At 44.9% G+C, this 25,000-nt stretch overlaps 3 protein-coding genes across 3 annotated transcripts in view; 1 reads left to right on the top strand and 2 right to left on the bottom strand.

The window, feature by feature from the left end:
- The window catches only part of LOC134446199 (uncharacterized), a 30,301-nt gene extending 28,535 nt beyond the window's left edge, over positions 1-1,766 (bottom strand). The window contains exon 1 of the mRNA XM_063195511.1: positions 403-1,766. Coding sequence (XP_063051581.1) covers positions 403-578 — 176 coding nt within the window. The 5' untranslated portion in view covers positions 579-1,766. The remainder of the gene's footprint in view (positions 1-402) is intronic.
- Positions 1,767-3,358: 1,592 nt separating this feature from the next.
- On the bottom strand, positions 3,359-21,554 carry sf3a1 (splicing factor 3a, subunit 1). Its single transcript, XM_063195512.1, has 16 exons — positions 21,310-21,554; positions 20,517-20,629; positions 20,190-20,400; positions 19,400-19,657; positions 19,065-19,139; positions 18,507-18,657; positions 17,608-17,804; positions 16,933-17,050; positions 15,911-16,071; positions 15,321-15,467; positions 12,619-12,888; positions 10,795-11,005; positions 9,392-9,588; positions 8,379-8,480; positions 7,139-7,210; positions 3,359-3,920 (listed from the first exon to the last, which is right to left on the bottom strand). Exons 1-16 carry the CDS (start codon positions 21,355-21,357, stop codon positions 3,819-3,821), a joined length of 2,433 nt encoding a protein of 810 aa, XP_063051582.1. The 5' UTR covers positions 21,358-21,554; the 3' UTR covers positions 3,359-3,818.
- An 81-nt stretch (positions 21,555-21,635) lies between these two features.
- Positions 21,636-25,000, top strand: part of ccdc157 (coiled-coil domain containing 157) — a 6,407-nt gene continuing 3,042 nt past the window's right edge. Inside the window, exons 1-4 of the mRNA XM_063194151.1 lie at positions 21,636-21,989; positions 22,086-22,251; positions 22,479-23,114; positions 24,146-24,368. Of these exons, the coding sequence (XP_063050221.1) occupies positions 21,742-21,989; positions 22,086-22,251; positions 22,479-23,114; positions 24,146-24,368 (1,273 nt within the window). The 5' untranslated portion in view covers positions 21,636-21,741. The remainder of the gene's footprint in view (positions 21,990-22,085; positions 22,252-22,478; positions 23,115-24,145; positions 24,369-25,000) is intronic.

The following is a 25,000-nucleotide window of genomic DNA, read 5'->3' as shown; positions in this document are numbered from 1 at the left end:
ATTTGGCAATGGTTTTGTGTTTCCCAACCACGAAAGATAAGAAAACGTGAAACTGGCAACTCAGGGATCTTTGAAGGAGAGAAAAAAAAGTGCTGCATGAGGTAGTTTTTAGTCATGAGACTGCCGCTGGCTATTCCCGTCCCTGCCCATTTCACACTTGTATGAACTGAGGAGCAACCTGGAAATCCAACGCGTCAAGTTGCTTTCCTGTCAGGAGCTTATTATTGTCAACACCACCCTGTGAAAAAAAAGTTACTGAACTGACGGGATATAACAACCAGGGGCAGTGGTTAAACTAACAGCTAGGTTAAAAAGTGTCACAGACATTTTGAAAGCTGTCAATGAAGTGATTGTGAAACATAAATGAGAAAGATGCGGTGTGTGTGCGGCATGGTCACTTACTTTTCGGTGGAGTACTTTTGAGCGCCTCCAATGAATCCATATTTATCCGTCTGTCTTTCGTAGGCAAAGCCATTCATTTCAGAGTCTGAACCGAAAGAACTCTCTTCGTCAAACTGACTTCCAACAGTATGAATGCTGACGGCGTCCGCCGACAGGCCATTCTCAATCCGTGCCATTGCAAACTGTCTCTTTGACACTTCAACGTTATTTCGTAAACAAGTCGGCTAACTACTAGCTAACGCCTGTAGTTCGTTCCTGCTCATCTAGATCAGAACAACGTCGCTTACTGGAAAATACCATTGAGGTGTCAAAAATAAATAGGGTCTTCTATAGTCTAACAAAAAGATAGTAGTATACGAGAGGAGTGCAATGAATGCCTCTATCCCTGTCCTACCCGGATCACTGTAGCAAGCTAGTATTAGCTAGTAGGCTAAACGTTGGTTGGCAAGCTACCAAAGTGCATCCCTAGTTAAATCTGACTCCCTGAAATATCCAAGCGATTCTGCCAGCATCCCAAAGCAAACCAACGCGTAGTTCTTCACTTTTATCACCAACCTTGACATATATCAGCAACTGTCAATAACTTATCCAGACAGGACAAACATAAATTTCACCTCTCTAGAACTAGTTAGCAAATTAGCTAACAACTACTGTCATCTGGAACTGTAATAGGAAAGCAATCCAGACAAAATGAAGTGCAATAATCTTAGTTGAGTGGTTACTTTGAGTTAACCACAAACTATAGTGCGTCGTTGTAAATGCAACTTTGCTCCATAAAGTGATTTTAGCAACGTTTACTATCTCAAAACCATCCTACATTGGATCTCGCCACAAAAAAGCCTTTGGGACGATTCATTAACTTTTTACGAGACTAGCACTGCCTGCTAACACGTTAGCACCGCGACCAGACAGTGCTAAGGGTTAATTCCCAAAACTGTTCTCGCAACAAGTTTCTAAATAAACTTTGTATGTTAAGGAAAAGTAACACTTAATGATCAGTGCACTGCCAATCCATCCATCTGTATTCCATCAAGCCCACTGGCAGGTTTTCCAAATGATTGAAGCCAGATATCCTCTCGCAGTTTTAGCTGCCTTTCCTTCCTGGTCCATATTCCGTTTCCTAGTTATGGAAGCTGGTCGTCTGACAAGTTTTAATGTTGCTCCCAGAAACGGTGACGCCCGCTGAGAATTTGCAAAACGATTAACTAGATACACCGAAACACATGTTCACACTGCAATGCGATGGCAGCTATCAACATTTACGATGTTCCGGGCCGGGGCGATTTCAACTTATTTACTCACACGCGCCTTGCCATGTGTCAGCAAGGTGTTGTCACTTCGTCAGCGCGTTCCAAATTCCCTCAATCTCGGTTCTGCGCTCCTCTCACACGCATGCGCAAACCAGTGTACTTGCCAGTGAACTCCATGGACTAGTTACAGGTCAGGGGCACTCCCTGGGGTGGCTCGCCCTGTCTTTTGGTTTTCTCTTCTTATTCTGCGCTTAAAAGCTTTACACTGACCACCCTCTGCTGAGATGTTAATTGCCTTGTCGCCCAGTTAAGCAGAAATAGTAATGTAATGGAATCAATCATGACACACTGACTTTCTGTTCACATTGCCTTTTATGGTGCCCAGACTGGAGACTGCCATGCCCCATGCCATACAAAATATGATGAGATGGTAATAAATGGATCAACATGGCATCTTCATAAGAGAGTAGTCGCCAGAAACCTCTATACACAAAGCAGGGGAAAGTTGTCAAGGAAAAATAGATATATCTTGAGGAACATTCACAACAAAATGGGGTTGATATAAACAAACGAGGAGTCTGAAATCACTGCACTGGCATGCCAAACTATTATGGGGTGTCACTGTGTATTTGGACAACTGAGGGCTGTGGCCAAATTCGTTGCGGGTAGTTGGACGTGTGAATGTGTGTGTTATTACCGGTACATTACACTTATCCAATATGTTAGTTACAGGCCCTGGAACAATGTATTAGGTGCCTTGCTCAAGGGCACATCCGCTATGGATGTAGGAGCACGGAGACCAGACACATTATCCCTATTGTTAAGGGTGGTATAACTCTCTGATCCAGACCAACTCTTTAACCATTAGGTCACAGTTGCCCTTCTCGTGGTGAAGAGAGGATCAGTGTCACCTGGTTTAGCCACCTCTGGTCTTGGGTACTCTGCCAAGATGTAGATTTACCCCCACCTGCCTGCCTGCCTGTTTCAGGGCAACCTGTATTTAGTCAACCTCAGACAGCACAGCCAGTAATACGTGCCAAACCACGCACTAGCAAGGCACTGTGGCAAATGGGACAGAAGGGAGTCTTGACTAAACTGAGTTTGGATTTGAAAAACAGTGTACCTTTGTAGAATGTTGGGAAATTGGGCATTCCATTGCAAAATGCTTTTTATATAGATTTTGAAAGCATGTTCTCAAAATATTTGAATGGCAATAATTCACACATAGGTGATGGGACCTCTGAGCAGTCATTTCCAATAATAAAATTCAAGTCAAAAATGGTGGATACTCCGTTTTGCAATGAAACTCTTCATTTACTGAATACAATCCATCCTATGTATTTCCCAGTTAGACTGAGAATATGCTGCGTTTTTGCCTAGATGCAAACACTGGAGCATATTTCCAACATGCTCCTTCCTAAAAACGATATTAGTTATACAAAGTTAACCAAGCGAATAGCCTACAGAAAAAAAACATTGAAATAGAAAGGCTAAAAGAAAACAAATTAAACAAGCTTTATACGTTCCTTCTCCCTTTTAATGAACATTTAAATGGGTAGCCAGAAATGTGATAGAATAATCTTGCATGGACAATGCAATAGAAATATTGCCATGCAATGCCAGGCATTAACATATTTAAGCTACCAAATTCAAATGAACAGGACAAAAAAGTTGAACATGTAATTATACTGTGCGCAAGCTTGGTCTGAAGAGTTGAGAATGGGATTTATTTTTTATTAACACATGTTCTTCTGTACATTCTCATTGTGAATTCTCTTGAAATTACAAATCATATTTGGTGTCAAACAAGCAGACAAAAACTAGATCTTCTGAATTATAAAGTTACTCTAACCTTGTCCGTGTAAGCTTTAATATGTATGATCAAGAGAAAACAGCACATTTTTATAATAATCAATGACTTCAGCGTAGTGCTTTACACCTTTCAAAATGGTTGACAAACAATCTCTGTTAAAAAGGATTATAGCTGACAAGAAATCCAAATCAGGGATGGAAAAAAAGCCTAAAACCAGATACATCGAGATGAACACACAAAGAAAATGAGGCTTTCTCCTACAGCACAGCTACAATCCTCATGGCAACGGAACCTTGGGGAAGCGGCCGGAAAACGTTGCAAGGTTCTAGAATGTTCCGTGAGTACGGCACGGCTCACTTCTTCCTCCCTCCTCTCTCCTTCAGGGCCAGGTGGATGATGGAGCCGTTGCTCATGTTGTAATAGGCCAGAGAGTTGGAGTCCTTGATGAAGATACCCTGTAGAACCGAGCACACAGAAATCAAATCAGTACAGAGGGAGTGAAACAGAACAAGATGGAGGGAGAGGGAGAGGGAGAGAGAGACAGAGACAGAGACAGAGAGAGACAGAGACAGAGAGAGAGAGAGAAAGAGAGAGAGAGAGAGAGAGAGAGAGAGAGAGAGAGAGAGAAATGTGAAGGAGGACAAAAGATACTACACACAGAAAAAGAGTGCAACAACAAATAAAAGACAAACGGACAAGCAAACATCACCAACTAAAACTTAAAGATGGCCTCTCAACGTAATTTAATTAATATTGCCGTGTTCCCAATTGTTATTGAATGTGTTACGCGTTGGTCCTGTTTTAAAAAACGTTCTGGTTGCTTTGTTTCAAGACGTTTTTGCAAGCTGGCAAGGTGGCTTGTGGAGAAACGAGATAGTGTTCCGTGTTTCTCGTGGAAATGCGTCTCTGATTGGCTCACTCCTCCTGCTCTCGAAGAAACGCGTCTCTGATTGGCTGTCCTCCAGTTCTTGGAGAGAATGTAATGGGAAACAGAGGGTCTTTCTCAAATGCAAGGCCAGTGTCCTTCCAAGTGTATCAGCCTAATTAGTCACGCCCAGTGATTGGATACCCTTTATCAGTCACACCCAGTGATTGGATATTCTGTAGAGTTCACCAAAAAGTATCCAATCACTGGGCGTGACTAATTAGGCTGATACACTTGGAAGGACACTGGCCTTGCATTTGAGAAAGACCCACAGAGTCGCCACTTCTCCGGATGGTACTGCACTATAGGGGCGCCAACGGAGGTGTGCAGGCTCCATTCAGGGCTGTGCTCTTTCGACAGCGACCCCTAGGCGAGCTGCAGGCACGGAGCAACCAGAGTGAGCTGGCCACAGACATCATATATGAAGACTAGATACGTCGTCGCATATTTCAAGCACGTCCGCACAGGTCGGCCATATTAGCGCAGCCTAAACTCTCCACAGACCCCCGTTACACCTGAAGTAAACTGAAGAATTGAAACGTCGAGATACTTAAAAATGTATACTGTTGCTTCGCTGAAATATTGACACGTGTATATAAATGGTAGGGCTCCTTAAAACTTAAGTGTAGACTGGGGTAAAACGCCCAAGAGATGCATCCCACTTAGCCTATTGTCCAAACATTTAGATAGACCTACAGCAAATAGCCTACACATTTTAACCATTGCTGTGCATTACGTTGACGGCATGGATATATTCATTGCACCAAATTAAAGACGACAGAGATGACGTACTGGAAGAGAGATGTACAGCGCAACAAGTTCATTCTATCTGGATGGCTTTAGCGTCACGACTCATTTTGAACACAAGGTGGAGCTGTCGAAACCAAAGCATATACTACAAGTGAACGTTTATTTGTTATTTTACTGAAAATATAAAATAGTACGTTGTGCATTTGTTTATGGGATCTATTTAATTACATGAATAAGCCTACCGAACTATATTATACATGATTTTAGACCTATGCACATAATAATATAATGTAATATAATATAATAATATTGTGAATATTCATCACTATGCAGTATCAACATATACTTTCGTTTGGAATTTTTTATACTGTATAACAAAGCAAACCTTTCGAAAATCCACGTAAATTTGAGGGAATTATGGCCATCTGAAGAGTATACAACACCCAAAACTCACTGCAACTGGTTGAGCCAGCAGGCTGCGCTAACATGGCCGCCATGCGCGGACGTTCGACTTGCATGACGGGAACGCGGACGACGCATCTAGTCTTCCTATATGATGTCTGTGGAGCTGGCTTTATGCATGAGGCTTTGTGCTGTGTGTGTACCGGAGAGTAGCAACCAGCTGATAGCTAAGCTAAGCTATGTTTCGGGCCACCAGACGTTGCTTGTTTTGAAAACAAGCAGAAAAAAATTACTCGACATGTTTTTAGATAAATGGGTCGATATAAACCTTTGTGGGCAACGCCTTCTTTCGACGTGACGAAACACAGAAAGGCTTTCGTGATTCGCTCGTTTCTCTGCATTATTTATGTAAATTGGGAAACACCGGGAAACACAGCCAGGAGAGTTGACGCACCGCTATGAGAGCCTTGCAAGTGAGTTTAACTTGGGGTGACCGCCAGATCTTCGAAAGGAGTGAGTAAAACTGAGTTTTATCGGAAGTTGGCTTTTAAGTGGCACTCATCGAAAAAATAAAACACAACAAAAAGGATTCTAAGTGACTCCTCACTCTGAAAACTAGTTGTCCTTCGTCCTGCACCTTTCCCTGGGATGTGCACAATCCTCTCCTTCAACTGAACTCATCGATTATGGCCACAGATAGACCATTTGCAGATTGCCTTTACACTGGATGCTCAGAGCAACTTGCAAAATACAAATAGTTCACTGATGCTGTGGTCACTACTCCTGCTGCTCTGACCTAACATGGGGCCTACACTGTTGTGTGAGTCACTACCTACCCTACACAATACACAGGGTGTCACACAGTACTAGGTGAGGGCTTCTAAAATTATCACCAGCCAAAAAGCCAAATGCGTAGAAAAGAAAACTTACTAGCCACTTTGTTCCATTAGTAAGTCTGTGTGTGGCCAGTAAGATTAACCTTTACTAGCCATTTTGGCTGGTGATGAAAAGAGTTACTTTAGAGCCCTGACTGGGTGCATGATTATGCACAGTAAGATGAGGAGGGCTTTACCAGAGAGAGTAGAGAGAGAGAGGTTCCATTGGCCCATTGTTTCCTGGTTCTATTATGCCCCCCCTTAAGCCTGGCTCAAACTACACGACTATCGCGCCGATTCTCGGCTGAAAACCCCCCTTACGACAATCGCTGGAACGTTACTCCCCAGGACCATCGCAAGCGATTGTCGGGGAAGATTTCCTCGTCGTGAGCGACGTTCTGAGATAGAACTTTGGCAGCTCAAAGAGTCGCCGATCGCAAGTCGTAGAAATCAAACAGTGTTTGATATTTGCGACTGGAAATAGAACGTCGGGCATTGTCTCGGTGGCTGCGAGCAGCGACAAGATTGACAGTTGCGATTCTCTTCTAGTGTGCGGTGGATCCCCCTTTAGGCAGACCTAGGCAGACCTAAGGACTGTTCTATTCAATGCTAGAATTATGACACGCCCCTTTAGGCAGACCGGAACCTGGTCATGTTAGGTGCCCATAGCAACCCATTACATTGGCAGATCTCTATATACTTAAAGAATTTCTGGCTTTACCTCGTACTGCAGCTTCTGTTTGCCTGCAGGCATGCCGGTGGCCTCGTGGATCTTAACCTTGATGACGGACACCTGGGGGTGGGGAGGTCAAACACAACACAACCAAGTCAAGTCAAGTCAAGGCACTACACACTACCACCAGCGACAACCTCCAGAAATGGAAAACCACATCACACAAAGGCACAGCTCAGACACTCAGCATGAAGCAATTAGTAAGTCTGAGTGTGTGTGTGTGTGCGTGTGCGTGTGCGTGTGTGTGTGTGTGTGTGTGTGTGTGTGTGTGTGTGTGTGTGTGTGTGTGTGTGTGTGTGTGTGTGTGTGTGTGTGTGTGTGTGTGTGTGTGTGAGAGAGAGAGAGAGAGCATGCATGTGTTTGGACGTGTGAGGGTGTGTGCGTGTCTGTGTGTGTGTGGTGTGTGCAGATGTCCATCGCGTGCTTGTGTGCATGTGTGCGTGTGTGCGGGCGGGCGTGCGGGCGTCTGTGAACGCGCGTGTACACATTGTGTGTGTGTGTGTGTGTGTGAGAGAGATAGTGAACATGTGTGTACGGATGTGTGTGTGGTGAGAGGGGGGGGGGATTAAGAGATGTATCCATTTAGACAGCACAAGTCAGAAGGCAGGAATGCTAAGAGGTCATTAGTGTGTATATGACTCATCTCCAGGTGCCAGACTAGCGGCCTGTGTGTGTGTCCGTCCGTCCGTCCGTCCGTCCGTCCGTCCGTCCGTCCGTCCGTCCGTCCGTCCGTCCGTCCGTCCGTCCGTCCGTCCGTCCGTCCGTCCGTCCGTCCGTCCGTCCGTCCGTCCGTCCGTCCGTCCGTCCGTCCGTCCGTCCGTCCGTCCGTCCGTCCGTCCGTCCGTCCGTCCGTCCGTCCGTCCGTCCGTCCGTCCGTCCGTCCGTCCGTCCGTCCGTCTGTCTGTCTGTGTCCTGGTCTTTGAGGGGCACCGTGTGTGTGTGTGTGTGTGTGTGTGTGTGTGTGTGTGTGTGTGTGTGTGTGTGTGTGTGTGTCTGTGACTGTGTTTTACCTAGTCAACTAGAGCCATTGTGTGTGTGTCTGTGTCTGTTTAATCTGGTCTATGACAGACATTGTCCGTATGGGTGTTTTTGCTGGTCGGTCAGAAGCATGGGGACCATCTCATTGTGTGTGTGTGTGTGTGTGTGTGTGTGTGTGTGTGTGTGTGTGTGTGTGTGTGTGTGTGTGTGTGTGTGTGTGTGCGTATGTTTGTGTGTGTGTGTGGTTTACCTGGTCTGTGAGGGGCATGGTGAAGCTGAGGATCTGTCCGCTCAGCTTCCATTCGGTCTTGTCCTGCATGTTTGGCACCTGCACCTTGACCGTCACCGGACCCTGACACAGCAGAGAAACACATGAGGAAAAGGTACGTTTATAAAGTATTCATACACTTATTCATACACAGTATTCATAGAGTTTCATACACTGAGACAGTTCACAGTTTGCTTAGCAAAAAGGAGAGAGATTAAAATAAACACTAAGTTTATTTATTTTTAAAGCAAACTGATGGGAAAAGATTAAATAATTATTAAGAACAAATAAACTTAAAACTTTTTTAAAAAAGAATACAGTATTTAGTCTAGCAATGGCTGCATAAGGGCAAAGTGTTTTGGGTGGGGTGTTGGCTTACCCTTACTGGAATGGAGTTATTGACAAATAGAAAGCATGCCTGCACTCCTGCCTTTGTTTGGAAATATAAATAAAATGTGCCAATATAACAAAATATGTCGTCTGTGCCCGTGGGCTATTTGTATTGTTGGTGGGATGCCATTGCTCATTTTTGTGAAGTTACTGTGCTTCTAAATGCTTGTGATGTTACTTTGTTTCTATATGCTTGTGTTTTTACTTCGAGAGTATGCAATTGAAAGGGTGAATTTTTTTAGGCAAAGTAAGGCCAGGTTTGGGTTCTTTATCAGTCTTCCCCTGGGAAATATTTGGATTGGAGACAAAGAGCTTGCCTCACCATTGACACTTGCACGTGTGCTTGTGTGTGTATGTATGTGCATGCGTATGTGCAAGTACCTTGTTCCTGCTCCTCTTAAAAAATGAATGTGCGTGTGTGTGTGTCTGTATGAGACCACGTGTGTGTGTTTGTGAGAGAGCGCATGTGTTTGTGTGTATGCATGTGTATGAGTGAGCAAGTATGTGTGTCTGTGTACCTTGTTCCTGTGCAGGTATTCCTTCACTGGTATGAGGTTGGTTGTGTGTGTGTGTGTCTGTGTGTGTCTGTGTGTGTCTGTGTGTACCTTGTTCCTGCGGAGGTACTCCTCTTCCGGTATGAGGTTGTCCTCGGTCTTCATCTTCTTGTTGACGGGCTCGTCGTCGTGAGGAGGGGGCGGGTGGGAAGGGGGCATGGGGGCCGTGGCAGGTGGGGGCTGGGGCACGGGCGGAGCCGGCACAAACGTCGGGGGGTGGGGCCGTGGCAGGAGAGGAGAGTGGGCCACTTTAGACAAGTGGAGAAATAGTGTGAGAGAGAGAGAGAGAGAGACAGAGATAGAGAGATAGGGAGAGAGAGATAGAGAGAGACAGAAAGAGAGAAAGAGAGAGATTAAATACAATTCTCAAAGCAAGCAGCAATGCATGACAATAAATGCACGACTGTGAATAAATCATATTAATGAATTATGTTAACTAGTGACTATAGTGTACAATAATATATATAGTACTAATTATACTTTAATTTAAACAATGACTATTAGTGTGATTTACCTTTGTTACATCACTCCTATTTATTGCATTGAAACACAATATAATAGTCAAGTGCACATTAACAATAATAATGTTTCTAGCACCCCCTAGTGGACATTTTCAATAAGGCATACAATTACATGTCTGGATAAGAAGTGAAACGAATCCATTGATCCCTCTCTGGCCCTGCTTAGACACAAGGGATTCTTTCATCCTCATAATTGCCCTCTCTGTTGTTCAGGAGGGAATGAATGCCATGGTTCACCACTGCGCTGCCTCAACACGCTCTAATTGTGTGTGTGTGTGTGTGTGTGTGTGTGTGTGTGTGTGTGTGTGTTCGCCCACGAAGAGTGGTGCAAAGTCTTCCACATGAATGGACACATCCGCCATAACGAACATGCTTCACTCAGCACGTCCATGTTAGTTGTGAGTGTGTCTGTCTGAGAATTCATGTTTCGGGGCAGGCTTCCCATGCATGGATTAAGTCTGGACTACAGCAGTGATTTCAACGCGATTTCTCAATTGACAAATGCTCTTATAATTCAGCCCCAGGCATGCCGCATAGCCCACAAGTAGGAACTGACTGTGAAATCACTTCGGCTGATCTCTTAAAAAACATAATTTTATTTACTTTGAGAGTGTAAATGTGAGCAGATTGGTTGATGTAGATTCTTGTATGTTCTGACACTTTAAAAGTGCACAATTGAGAGCCAAGTTGAACAACAACAGTGGCCCGAAAGAGCATTTATTTTCTGTGATGGGTGTGTGATTGCGGACAGTAAACAGTGTGCCCGACTTGTGTGTGTACATGTGTGTGCACGTGCACGTGGCTGTGTGTGTGTGTGTGTGTGTGTGTGTGTGTGTGTGTGTGTGTGTGTGTGTGTGTGTGTGTGTGTGTGTGTGTGTGTATGCTTCATTTCATTTCCGCAGCACATACAGTATAAAGGCGGCAGTGTCTCACCTGCAGGCACCACCATGGGTGGTGGTCTGGGGGCCATGAGATGGGGTCCGGAGGGGGGCATGGGCACCACGTTGATGCGCGGGGTGTGGACCATGGGGGGCATCTGTGCCAGGACCTGGCCGGGGGCCAGACGCACCTGCACGGGGGCCATGGGGGGCCGCTGCATCACCGGGACCGCCGACAGCAGAGTGGTGCGCACCTGCTGCTGCATCTGACATGGGAGACAACAGGCAGCTTTGATTTAACCCACTGATGCCTGAAGCACCTGCAAAAAACACTTGCTGAATGCCTAAGCACTTGGTGGGAAAGTTGCCCGAAGCTTATAAAAACCTAAATATCTCAGCCTCTGATGCACATAAAAACATGACTTAAGTTGCATTTAAACCCCGAGACCCTCACCATGCATTAGAATGTGTTCATTCAAATGTAACATGCCCACATTTTTATTAAAAAAGCTAAAATCTTAAGAGCATGAATGCAGCGTACATATGTCGCTCCAGGCACCAAAGGTCAAACAACATATGAGTCATCAGGCTTTTATTTCATCTTCAGATGAGTAAGAAAATGCACATCCCAGGCCTTGCTGTGGCCATCCGGTAGGGCACTTACTTGCCATGCGGCTGATCAGGGTCCGATACCCGGCCCAGGTGGTCCTTTGCCGAGCCCTCCCCATCCCTCTCCCACTTGTTTCCTGTCCTACTGATGTACTACTCTTATGGTGCATTCCAGTCCCAAGTTATCCTAGTAGGAGATCACACTTATCCTACCTGGATATTTCAGCTGCCGTTCCTGACAGTTGAAGTGGAAGTTCTACATCCATGGCAACCGCCGCGGTTCAGCTGACTTTAGCGAGGTGTTTTGATACGAGCCAAAAAAGCCATAATAGTTATTATTACTCTGTCATATGTTACATTTATGTGGACACAATATAATGTAATAACACAAAGTTTATGCTGAGTAAAAATTGCTGTGTTTGGAACAGCTGCACAAAAAAGAAATGGAGTTTCACTATTTATTGACATTTTAAATAACGGCTTCATGGGCGCCGCCATTATTATTTGACTTTGATTTGTTGAGGTGGGAGTAGTGCGAGTCACTCCGACCTCGCTAGTTGGAGCTCCCACTTCGACTGGCGTTTCAGAGCATTTTTCGTAGTAGGAGGTTGGATAAGTGCGATCTCCTACTAGGATGATTTGGGACTGGAATGCACCATTACTCCTACTCCTGTCCTACTCAAGTTCGACTCGTGTCCAAGCAAAATGTCTCTCTTGAAGAGACAATAAAGGATTATCTTATCTTATCTTTTATTAAGTCCTCCAAGGAGAGTACTAAGAACACAAACCAGGATTTCCCCCTGCACTTTAGGCCTACTGAAGGCAGACACCTTTACAATAGACCCCACCTTCACTACAAAATATAGTGAATATAGAAAATATAACTTAATTGTATATTTATAACGGTTCTATCCAATTCTACACAATAATGAAGATACAAATCAGGCATTGATATCTTGCTGACTGCACAAGAGCTGGGTTCATTTGAATATTCTTGCATGACTACCAATGTTTCAGCCTTGTCATGTTCATAACATGTTAATGCAATTGAAAACATGTGGTGCAATTGAAAAAACGTGTGCCTGTGTGCATTTTATACTCACGCTGGATGCAGTACGTGGGCGTGCGCTAACAGGTATGTGTGTAATACTACTCACGTTGGGTGCGGTGCGTTGGGGCGCGCTGAAGGGCACATGTACGTGTACGTGTACGTGTGTGTGTGTGTGTGTGTCTGTATACAGCATGTGTGCATGCGTTTAGCCCTACTCACGTTGGGCGGGGCGCGCTGGGGCTGGGGCGGCGCGGGCTTGGGCAGGTTGGGGATGATGGGGCTCTGCATGGGCAGGGGCAGGGGAGGCTGGTGTCCCCGATCGGAGGGCCCGTCGCTGGGCTTGCTGGGGCCGATCTTCTCCTTGGTGTCGTCCTCGCCCACCAGCCCCTTGGCCTTGTGGATGGCCTCGATCTGCTCCTGCAGCGTGATGTTGGCCTGCGCCGCCTGCTGCGTGCGCGCCATGCTGCCCGAGTGGCCGTCCCAGGTGACCTAAAGGAGGAGGGAAGAGATGAAGAGAGACGAGGGGATGTTACATTAGGACAACAATACAAAACAGTAGAGGTCAGCTGAGAGGTCAGAGTGGCCGTCCCAGGTGACCTAAAGGAAGAGGGAAGAGATGAAGAGAGACGAGGGGATGTTACATTAGGACAACAATACAAAACAGTAGAGGTCAGCTGAGAGGTCAGAGTGGCCGTCCCACGTGACCTAAATAGTCTAGTCACCAGAGGGGGTCACGCGCACCCCCTGTACTTGTTGTCGAAACCTATTTTTTTAGACTCCTCCATATGTCTAATTTACAATAAGAGATGTTAGCATTGCTGCAAATTGTCCCATGGGTGTTTTTCAGGGCTCATCTTGGAAACTGTGCTATAGCGATTTATAAAATTCTGACATTTGACTATTCACATAACTTTTGAACCAGACATGGTACAAAGACAAATGAGACCACTTTTCCATATAATTCTAGCATGGGGAATTGATTGGAAGGGTCAATAGGTTCATAAAAACATGTTTAGACTACTTTCTAGGAGATAAATGACTAAAATGTATCAAATATTCTAGAAATTCTGACAGGAACTAGTGTGTAGATTTTCAAAAATGGTGTAAAGATGACATTCATTGCAAGTATTTATGACTAGAAACATTCTTTGACTCGAGGTGACAGAAATACGACAAGACAGACTGAAAAATCTGTTTTTGGATGCTTTGGAAGGGTCAAGTCATAAATGCATCTGATTGCTAATATAATGCTTTTCGCATCAACCATGACTAAGCATAGCCTTAAAAGGTGGCAGGGATGTTTTAATGTTACTGACGGCATGTATGGTAGTCACCTCAAGTTAAAGAATGTTTCTATTCATAAATGCTTGCAATTAATGTCATCTTTACGCCATTTTTGAAAAACTGCACCCTAGTTCCTGTCCGAATTTCTAGAATATTTTATACATTTTAGTTATTTTTCTCCTAGAAAGTAGTCTAAACATGTTTTTATGAACCTATTGGCCCTTCCAATCAATTCCCCTTACTATACTTATATGGAAAAGTGGTCTCATTTGTCTTTGTACCATGTCTGGTTCAAAAGTTATGTGAATAGTCAAATGTCAGAATTTTATAAATCGCTATTGCACAGTTTCCAAGATGAGCCCTGAAAAACACCCATGGGACAATTTGCAGCAATGCTAACATCTCTTATTGTAAATTAGATATATGGAGTCTAAAAAAATAGGTTTCGACAACAAGTACAGGGGGTGCGCGTGACCCCCCGTTGGTGACTAGACTAAAAGGAGGAGGGAAGAGATGAAGAGAGACGAGGGGATGTTACATTAGGACAAAAAAACAAAATAGTCGAGGTCAGCTGAGAGGTCAGAGTGGCCGTCCCAGGTGACCTAAAGGAAGAGGGAAGAGATGAGGAGAGACGAGGGGATGTCAGTTCAAGTTGAACGTAAAAGCTCGCACATCTAAGCGTATGACCTGGATTTTATGCTCCCAATTATTTTTTATTTTTCCGTGACGTTTCTGGTAGAACTCTTCTTCAGTCTGATCACTGGCATACTCGAGACATTGAGAATCAGGGCTTTTTCTAGGAATTTTTGGCATGAGGGAGCATCATGGCAGGTTGTGGGGGGTGAAGGGGGGGGGGGGGTTGTGTCCCCCAAGTGATTGAAAAAGGTAATTTATATAAAATAAAATAAAAGAAGTATGAGGGTGCACCCGCGGAGGTATGAGGATGGAGCGCCCCTATTTCCCCGTTCAGAAAAAGCCCTGAGAATGGACTAGGTCCGAAACATCTGTTGCTCCAGCTAACCTCTGACATCTGCTGTAAATGTTCAGCTACAATATAAATTTTATAAAAAGCCTTGTGTGCGCCTCCTTTTTTCATTACCCTTGTCCTTATGTAATAAACATAATAGAGATTATATCTGAGGGTGAGCCTCATTTATCCAGGTCATGTTTTGTCAAAAAGAAGAATACAGACGACCGTGCTGCCTGAGTGACCGTCTGACGTCCAATTGCGGGAGGGGGGGAAGAGATGAAGAGAGATGAGGGAAAATGACGTAAGGACAAGGGGGAAAATACAGAGATCATCTATGAAGATGAGCCGCATTTATTCAGGTCATGTTAGTAAAAAAAAATACAAACAGCAGAGGTCAGCAGAGATGCTCTTTTTGTTATACGTATACTTTCTTGCTTATTTGGGAAATGGCAACTGTTCTGTTATTGATTTTTGCCTCTGTGTAATGTAAGGAAAGACATGTGTTGAATCTGGTTGAACATGCACAACAAAAAAATAAAAAGGAATATCTAAGCCTGGCAAAGAAGTGCGCTCTACTCCAAACTGTTTTTATCCAAAAGTGAAAAGACCACCACCATCGCCAACATCCCAACAATCATCACCACCATCATCATCTGCCTCTCCTCACCTTCTCCTCCGGTTTCTGGATCTCCTCCTCTCCGATCTTCTTTCCGATGGCCGTCTCCTCCACACCGAAGATATCAGTACGACGCTCGGCCAGCTGCTTCAGGCTGCTCTCGATGTCCAGGCCAGGCGCATACACCTCATCCTCCACCTGAACAGACGAATCAAGTCACAGTTTTAGTGAATAAGTGAACTATTTCATACAATTGCTCTATATGTTAAAAAACGCATTTTTAGAAGTATGAAATGGGTCGCCCCTCCAAGGAAGACACAGTAGAAGAAGCCTATGTGCAATATAAGGATGTAATATAGGGAAATGATAGGTCCCTCAAGGAAGCTAGAAGATCCTTATTATACTGGGGCCCAGGGATTACTTGAAAAGTGTGATGAAGGGAAATGATAGGACCTTGAGAATGCTAGAAAAAGCTTGTATATTCAGTAGGTTCCCTGTAGGTGATTGATATGGATGGTATGTGAATGTGGGAATGTGTATGTGTGTGTATGTGCATTTTGAAAACCCTTTCTGTCAACTTCATAGTTGTGATACTGCGCAATATAAATACATGTTGTATTGTATTAACAATAGCCAGTCACCTGTCGCTCGCGCATGCTGCGGTCGCGCTGCTCCAGCCAGCGGGGGTCCAGCAGGCCGATGCGCATGTGCTCCTGCATCTTGCTGGCCTGGATCTTCTCTCCCGTGATGGGGGAGATGAGGTACTCGTCCGGTGTAGACACCGACGGCTGAGGCTTGGAGGCTGGAGAGAGAGAGAGAGAGAGAGAGAGAGAGAGAGAGAGAGAGAGAGAGAGAGAGAGGGAGAGAGAGAGAGAGAGAGGGAGAGAGAGAGAGAGAGAGAGAGGGAGAGGGAGAGGGAGATAGACAGATGGAAAAAGAGAAGGAGAGGGGGAGCGTTTGGGTGTACGTTAGATGGGGTTGTGAGTAAGTTGTCTTTATTTTCAATGGAATCAATGAACTACCTTTACTCCAGTACAGAGAAATAAATAGAAGGGACAAAAGACAAAGAATGTGAATATCAGATTGAGAGTTAGAGGTGGATAGATAGCATTATGTCACATTTGGTTGATGAGTTTTACCCATCATAATGGCATGGTAATAACATGCATGGAAGACATCATAGAAAGGAGAAAGGGAGCAGTGTGAGAGTGGGATAAGGTCTTTGGGCCTTGATACAAACAGAAAGAGTGGGTTTCAAAAACGTGGCAGGGGGAGCCATTATTTCAGGGGGCCATGTCGAGGGTCATTTACGGGCCTTGAGGTCGCCTTATCTGGCCCCAGATATAATTCCAATGTTATGCGGTTTGAAATGAAATGTTTTGTAAATAAATCTTAGACATTACATTTGCCATACAATTAAGTTACATTTTCAAGGGACCCAGTGAAGGTGGGGTCTCTTTGTGAAGGTAACTTTGTACCTTCAATATAGGCAGTGCAGGGGGAAATCCTGGTTTGTGTTCATAGCACAGCCCTTGTAGGACTTAATACAATTTGAAGTGGCCATCAAATAATAACTGTTCCGCACCCCTGCATTACATTTAATGTACATACTGGCAAGCAACTCGTGCCGACGGTGGGAGGTAAACATTGCCAGAGGCCTTACCCTTGGGGTCGTAGTCCTTGCGGATGATGACCTGGTCTGGTGTGGGGGGCAGCGGTGGGGGCATGGGGTTCTCTGGCGGCAGAGGGGCCTTGATTGCTTCCTCTTCCTCGTCTGAACCCTGGCATCATGGGAAATGGAGTCAACATTTAAGTTAAACAGTAACACTATTAGGCAGTATCTTCTTGAAACAGTACCATTGTTGGGTAGTTTTCTTGTCTAATCAAAACTGGCAGCACTATTATAATAGATTGCAAATATTCAAAACAAACGATTGGGTAGTGTATTTTTGTCTGGTAAAAAAGGTAGTAACACTATTGAGTAGTTGCCTTTTTGTCCAATACAAAAGAGTGACACAATGAGAGTGTATTCTTGTTCAATCAAAATCAGTAACACTATGAAGTAGTGTCCTCTTGTCCAATCAGAAACAGTAACACTATTAGGTAGTGTCGTCTTGTCCAATCAGAATCAGTAACACTATGAAGTAGTGTCCTCTTGTCCAATCAGAAACAGTAACACTATTAGGTAGTGTCGTCTTGTCCAATCAGAATCAGTAACACTATGAAGTAGTGTCCTCTTGTCCAATCAGAAACAGTAACACTATTAGGTAGTGTCGTCTTGTCCAATCAGAATCAGTAACACTATTAGGTGATGTCTAGTGTTTCTGCAGCAGCTGACCTCGTCCATGTCCTGCAGCTGGGTGTCCTGGTCGGTGGGGGCCGCGGTGCCTTCCTCGCGCTCTTCCCCCTCCTCCTCTTCATCCTCGCTCTCCACCTCCATCTCCACCTCCTCGCTCTCCCCGTACTTCTCGTAGCGCTCCTGGATCAGCAGGCGTGCTCCCAGCTCCTCAGGAGTGGTGGGCGGGGGGAAGTTACCTATAGAGGAGGAGGAGGAGGAGGGGAAGAAGATGTTACAGGTTGCAGTCAGGGGTTGGGTTGTTGTGTTATTAACAGCTGTACTTAACCACTCTCTATTAAAACGTGCCAAACAAAAACAACGAACTGTGCAAATAGTTCAGAAAGAAAAATGTCTGCACACTTAAATCTTCGGTGTTCTTTTTTAATCAGCCAAGCTTTCGGTCTGCTGACCTTAGGCTTCCTCAGGAGCCCTGAGGAAAGCTTGTCTGATTAAAAAAGAACACAAAGAGGATTTCAGCGTGCAGACATTTTTCTTTCTATTTGTGTTAACACCTCCAAGAGCCCTCAATTAGAACTAAATTAGTAGTTGGGATATTGTACATAAATACATTTTGATAGAACACTCCAGTGATTCAGAAGCTACAATTGGAAAGGTAAAACCAGGTGATTTGGAATATGTGGCACTGGATTGTAGCTTCTAACTCCAGGATGACCATCACTCGTAGGCAATTTTATGTAAACATTTATTTTTCTGTCATTTGAAGAAAGGTAGAGGGGACAAAAATAATGGAATAATAAAGTCATAACAACAGGCCTGTGACCTGTAGGTGTTTGAGTATGTTAATGAATTCTGTACTGCAAATTCTGCACCACTATGAAATTACTACAGCAAGTGAAAGCTACAAACATTTGCACTAATGCAGGAGACCAACACTTCACCTTGTTCGCCTGGCTGGAAGTCCACCGTCTCCACCACAACGAAGTCGTGCCAGTCGATCTGTGCGTAAGCCACTCTCTCCTTCTCCCTCTCCTCCTCCTCCTTCTTCCTCTCCCGCTCCTGAAACTTTGCCCACTCCACGCGGTAGCGCACCTGGTAAAAAACAGGACTTGCTTCAGACATGTTTTTTTTTTACTATTGCCACTTTAATTCGCACATTTTGTACATTTACGTCTTCTCCAATGTTTGAGTTGAATTTGACTATTGTATATATTTTCTGGATTGTGTATGAAATGTTTTTCCTACCAATTGATTGATTATGATGCACAGACTATTGGACTAATCACTATTTCAATGTTCAATGTCATTGGTTGTTGGTAATGGGGTGTGGTAATGGGTGTGGGTATTTAAGTGTGGTTACACATCATTACATTGTTGCATACTGAAGAAGGCACACGCCGAAACGCGCCTGCACAATAAAAGAAACTTTGATGCAAAAAACCCCCCCATTTGATGCAAGGTGTGCCCTTTTCTGTTCAATGTCCCATGGAGTGGCATACCTGGTCTAGAACATCTCGTGGGTTCTCAGCTTCTTTCTTCAACTTCATCAGGAGACCTTTCGGTGGGATCAAAACCTGGAACATAAAGACAGGAAGGGACACACACGGAAGATCAAGACATCTAATTTTATTTGTCGCGGCAAGTCTATTCACACAGTTAGTGTGCAGATTTCCATTTGTTTTCCTTTCTACTTTTGGGTCCTGCACCATCTATTCTGGTCACCTAGATACAAAGCCATTCCTGTCTACGAATGGTTGAATGGGAAAACCCTAGATTTTTGTGACGCTAATGTTTGTGATGCTAATCCAGCAGTGTTTTAGGCAGCAACACGTACCTTTGTGTACTGCTCCACCAGCTTGGTGAAGTAGTTGAAGAGGCTGTGCTGGGGCCGCAGGAAGTCAAACTGGTAGTTCCTCTGCTCCTTCTGCATCAGCTGCGTGAGGAACTGTCGTCCGTTCCTGGCCACAAACTGAGCCGTCAGCTTCACCACGTCCAGGTCGAAGGCAGAGATGGACGGCGGGTCGGCGATGAACTCGAACTCCGGAGGGGGCTCCTTGGGGACCACCGTCTCCTGGATGACCTGGGCCTGCACCTGTGAAGAGGGAGAGGATGGCAGGGGTGTGGTTGGACGTTAGGGGTCTCTCAGAAAAAGTAATACAAAAAACAAACTCCTTGTGCTTGACCTTGGTGTATTGTTCAGTGTTTGAACTATTCTATTTAGGTCCATGCACCAGTTTATTTTTCTACATAGCTTGAGCACAACAATATCATGCCTTCTGTCAAGGGTTGCATGGTCAACCAGCCTGTCTACACAGTGCTGTGCTTGTTGGGCTGCACCCCAGCACAGATGTGGCATAAATGCAATTATGTTCTGTGCACTAGGTGACAATGAAGATGGGACTTTCCCAATGGGGCTTTGTATATTACATGATAGTGAGTATGTAGAATGCATTAACTGAACCGATAAGTGTCTATTATATGTCAGATCACCAGCTCAATCACCAGTGAAATTATTTACTGAGTGTGTGAACAATGCCTTTTCCAAGTCTACCATTCAGCGGTCATGGTAAACTAATCTCGAAAAGATTTTACATTCTCTCGATCGGTTCCATTGAAAGGCTCACCTTCTGTGGCAGCTGCTGGGAGGACTGTTGCATGGCCTGCTGCTGCATAACCTTGGGCACGGCCGCAGAGGGCTCCTGGGCCTTACCCTCCTTGAACTCGTTGACCTTGTGGCGGTAGTAGGCATGGTAAGGGTCGTTGGGGTTCAAGAAGTTGAACTTGGGGTTGTTTATCTCATTCTGGCGGATCCTGGCTTCGAACTCCGGTCCATTCCTAAATTTAGTGTGAACAAAGAAAGAAGTTAGTACTTGGCAGGGTGAAATAATTACTCAACATTATTCACAGACTTTGTGCAATTCAAACTTGAAAGATTTGATGTGTGAACAAACCTGGCGACGAAACTGGCTGTCTTGTCAACGATGTTTCGAACCTCAGGAGGCGGGTAGATGATGCCGACGATGGGTTTTGTTGCAGGAGTGTCTTCCTTAGCCTCTTCGGGTTGCTTGAAATTGACATTTCAATACATTTACTTAAATAGTCAATACAAATAAACAAAAGGAAACTGTGCATAAAGTCGGGAGATGCACTGACAGTTATAATCAACTTTTGCGAGAGTTACAGGATAAGGTCAAGTCTGTGTACCCCTAAAAATAGTTGTAAGCAACTGAAATACTCTTGGCCACTGAAGAAACAAGGCCAGGATGACAGACAATCGTCATCACATGGCCTAGACCTAAATGTATTACGAACTGTATCTTGGGGTGTTGAAGATTGTCAGTTGGGTACGTTACAATAACCAAACGTGAGGCACCGCGAGTGCTATACTAGCTGCTACATACACAGTGGCTGAATCTCAAATGGTGCACTTGTGCACTTTAGTGTTCATGTTTCAGTGCGTATGCCGTATTAGTTATGCACTGAAACATAGTGCCCGAAGTGCACAAGTGCGCCATTTGAGATCCAGCCAACGTCACTTTGTCGACTATCAATATACTTAGCTAGCAAGGCTAATACAGCTAATGTTAGCAACTGAAGTTACTCTGATTCCTTTTTTGTTGTCATTTGCTGCTTTGACTGTGCTACAAGATGCTCTATGTGTCTGTATTCCACGCGTTACAAGACCAACATTGCGGGACAAGTAAGAACAGTATGTTATTATCGTAAAATACATAGTGTGCTCACCTTATTGTTGGGCTCAGGTTGAACGATTTGTACAGGCCCGGGCGGCATGATTGCAGTGACCTGTTGTTCAGCCTAAACTCTCTAGAACGGGAAAGACGCAGATTTGTTTCTGCTAGTCTGCTTTGAAAAACCTTACCCCAGCAAGCAAGTTACAGCTTTTGCAACAACACTTTTTTGATATATTTGCGCACAAAACTATCCGACGTGTATCCGAGTCGCGCTCGGAATCACCCGGATGTAAACAATTTCCACTTCCGGACAAAGTGTAGAAAAGCATTGTGGGATTTGTGGTCTAGAACTTGTGGTCGCCATGGGGATAAAGCGACAACAGAGGAGAAATGTCATCACTCTGTTGCCCAAAACAGTTCATTGCTGGCTTGGATGCGGCTTCACTTTTCTGAATTATGCACATTCAAGTCACTTATTTAAATAATGACTCATCTCCTGGGCCGTCAAGACTGCATTGACAGTCTTCGAAGAGATTTAATTGATCTGCAAGGGTCTGTTTTGGACGTTTTCTCTCGAACAGGACCTGTCAAGTGTCCATCCTGGAAATTTCCTGATAAACTGTCCTGTAATCTGGACCTTGTTTTGCTGTTGGAGAAGTATGATTTTGCTGAAGGAGAAGATGAATTCAACCAGCATACACACATAGTTTTGTTGGAACTAGTGATTGACAGGTGAGAAACCTTTTGTTTGTAACATTGTCATTAATGTCCATCACTGCATTCAGTAAGTGCACAATGTAGTGTAGCCTAACACCTGCCTTGGTTTAGACTGATGCTTCTGCTTCAGAGCTTCAGCGCTCACATCGACATCATTCTGGGTGGAAAAGGAAAATGCTCCGGCACCAGTCAAACAGCTCTGTCAGTGTCCATCGGCCCAGTGGTTGCAAACTTCTGGAATAACCTAGTGCAGCTGGGGAAAGAGTATCCCCGGAAGGTAAGACACTCTATCTAACAGAGAGTTGGTAGGACTAGGCCTAATGTGTTTTGTGAGATTTTATTTTGTTTTGAGATGTGACTTTGCCTTATCAAGTTAGTTATTATTTAATGCTTGACAAATGCCACGTTCCATAATTGCTTTCAAACCAGCCTGAAGTGTTAACGAAGTACCACTCCATTGAATACTTATAATCAAACCATTTTTGCTTCTTCCTTGTGTTTCAGAATGTTCTGAAACCCATGCCAGCATCCAAAAGTGCCCAGAGCCAACTGCCGACCAGCAGAGACTCTCACCCACCCACCACTTCCACTTCCTCCTTCCAGGATGGCAGCAGGGGCAAACACAACCCTTCTCCCGCCCGCCGCAGCCTCAGTAGCATACCCCACCACAACACACCCAGACCCACAGCACCATCCGCCAGCAGCAGCACCACCACCGCATCCTCACTCACCCACCTCCAACTCAACCAGTCACACCCACACCTGCCATCCCCCTCCTCCTCTTCCTCTCCCAGCCTATCAGCTACCAGTACCCCCTCCTGCCTCTCCCCCTCCTCACACATCGCACTACACACGTCCACTCCAAACATCTCTGCCGACTGCCACAGCGTGGGTTGCCAGACGGTGGAGTCGTCTCTCGTGCCCTGCGACGCCTGCGCTGGCGTGCAGACCAGCCTGAGGGAGTCTGGCGTGGCGCTGGTGGGGCTGTGCGAGGCGCTGGGCATGCCGTGCTCCCTGCGGCCCCTACTGGCAGTGGCGGAGGGCTCGGCGCTGGCTGGACGGCTCTCGGCATGCGACGTGGCCCAGTGGGCGTCCGAGCAGAGGAAGGACTTGGGCCGCCTGGCCACGCACCACAACGAGGTAGTGTGTGTGTGTGTGTGTGTGTGTGTGTGTGTGTGTGTGTGTGTGTGTGTGTGTGTATGTTGTGTGATCTGCGTAAAGGCTGAATCAATGTGCTATATGTTCAATATGTCATGCGAAGTAAAAAGTGAAAAAAAAAGCCCACCTGGGAAACTCCAAATTCCATTGCCATTGTGACACAGCACTCCACAGCACACAAGTGCACACTGACTGCACACAACAAAATTGCATGTATGCCTCACCCGTGCAAGGGGGCAGTCCTCAGTAGCGCCCCAAGGAAGCAGTGTGGCGGGACAGTACCATGCTCAGGGGGTACGTCAGTCATGGAGGAGCATGGGGGAGAGCACAGGTTAATTAATCCCCCTACCAACCTGGCAGGTCAGGAGTCGAACTTGCAACCTTTGGGCTACAAGTCTGACACCCTCACCGCTTACTAGTAGTGTCAACAATAACCGATTCGGCAATGCAATGCAATGCGGGGCATGGACGAATCAATTCAATGCGGCAAGTTCCATAATTGATGCGCCAATTTTTTTAAGTTTCAATTACTTCCGTGGATATTTCGGGAGCAAATGAATATTAAATTAAATAAAAGCACTTCAAAGCATTGAAAACTTCAAGACTGATACAGAAAACAGTCAATAAATTGTTGCTCAGTATCGGACTACTTGTATTGCCTCATCATGACTGATGAAACATTTGCTTTGCTTTCAGTAGAAATGTAATGCATGGCAATGCATTGTAGAATTGAATCGGATCGAATCGAACAGAATCGAATCGAATCGAATCGCTACTTCCCGAATCGTAATCGAATCGTGAGGGCAGTGCCATGCACACCACTACCGCTTACCCATGACTACCCAATGCAATTAGTGAAAACTTTGTGGACTGTATTAATGTATGCTGCTGTACACCTTTTATCTCCTTCTGGATTAATAGTTACCCTACTCTACTCTACTCTACTCTACCCAACTCTACTCTACTCTACCCTACTCTACTCTACTCTACTCTACTCTACTCTACTCTACTAGGTCAGGGGCATGCTGGATGGACTGAAGGAGCGCGCCAAGAAGGCCGAGCAGGAGAAGGGGATGCTTCAGGTGCAGATGGAGGGGGAGACGAAAAGGAGGACGAGGGCAGAGGACGAGAGGAAGAGAGAGGGAGAAGAGTGGGAGCGAAGGATGAGGGAGGAGAGGAGGAGGGCGGATGAGGAGCGGGAAAGGCTGCAGGAAGAAGTGGAGGAACTGAAGAAAGGTGAGGAGAAGGAGGTTCAAAAAATACTTCGGGACCTCAAAAATCCCTTGTGGCAGAGACAAAGCTTGTTGTTCAACTTAATCTCATCTCCTTAAAGGGACACAATTGTTTATTTCCAGAATTCATGCTGCCCATTCACTAATGTTACCTTTTTCATGAATACTTACCACCAGCATCAAATTCTAAGTATTCATTATGACTGGAAAAATTGCACTTTTCATACATGAAAAAGGGGGATCTTCTCCATGGTCCGCCATTTTGAATTTCCAAAAATAGCCATTTTTAGCTGCAAAAATGACTGTACTTGGACCATACTAGAAAATATGTATTTAATACTTAGTAAACTTTCATGTAAAGATCAAATTTGGCAATAGGCAGCCCAATTTCAATAAGCAGCATAGTTGCAGTACCTTTTTTGACCATTTCCTGCACATTGTCCCTTTAAGTAATATACAAGTTATGACAAAATTCAAGTACTTTAAATTCTGATGAACTATGGTACACCAGTGGAGGGCAGCATTGCTTTCCTTCTTCAGAGAGTACTACAGTATTGTATACCATTTTTCTGGATATTTTTTTCTGAAGGCATAGGTACAACCATATGCATACTACTTTATTAAATTGAAATATGA

Source organism: Engraulis encrasicolus, chromosome 3, assembly GCF_034702125.1.
Source record: "Engraulis encrasicolus isolate BLACKSEA-1 chromosome 3, IST_EnEncr_1.0, whole genome shotgun sequence".
NCBI lineage: Eukaryota > Metazoa > Chordata > Actinopteri > Clupeiformes > Engraulidae > Engraulis > Engraulis encrasicolus.
The sequence above is the reverse complement of the archived record's forward strand: the minus strand, read 5'-3'. Positions and strand labels throughout refer to the sequence as shown.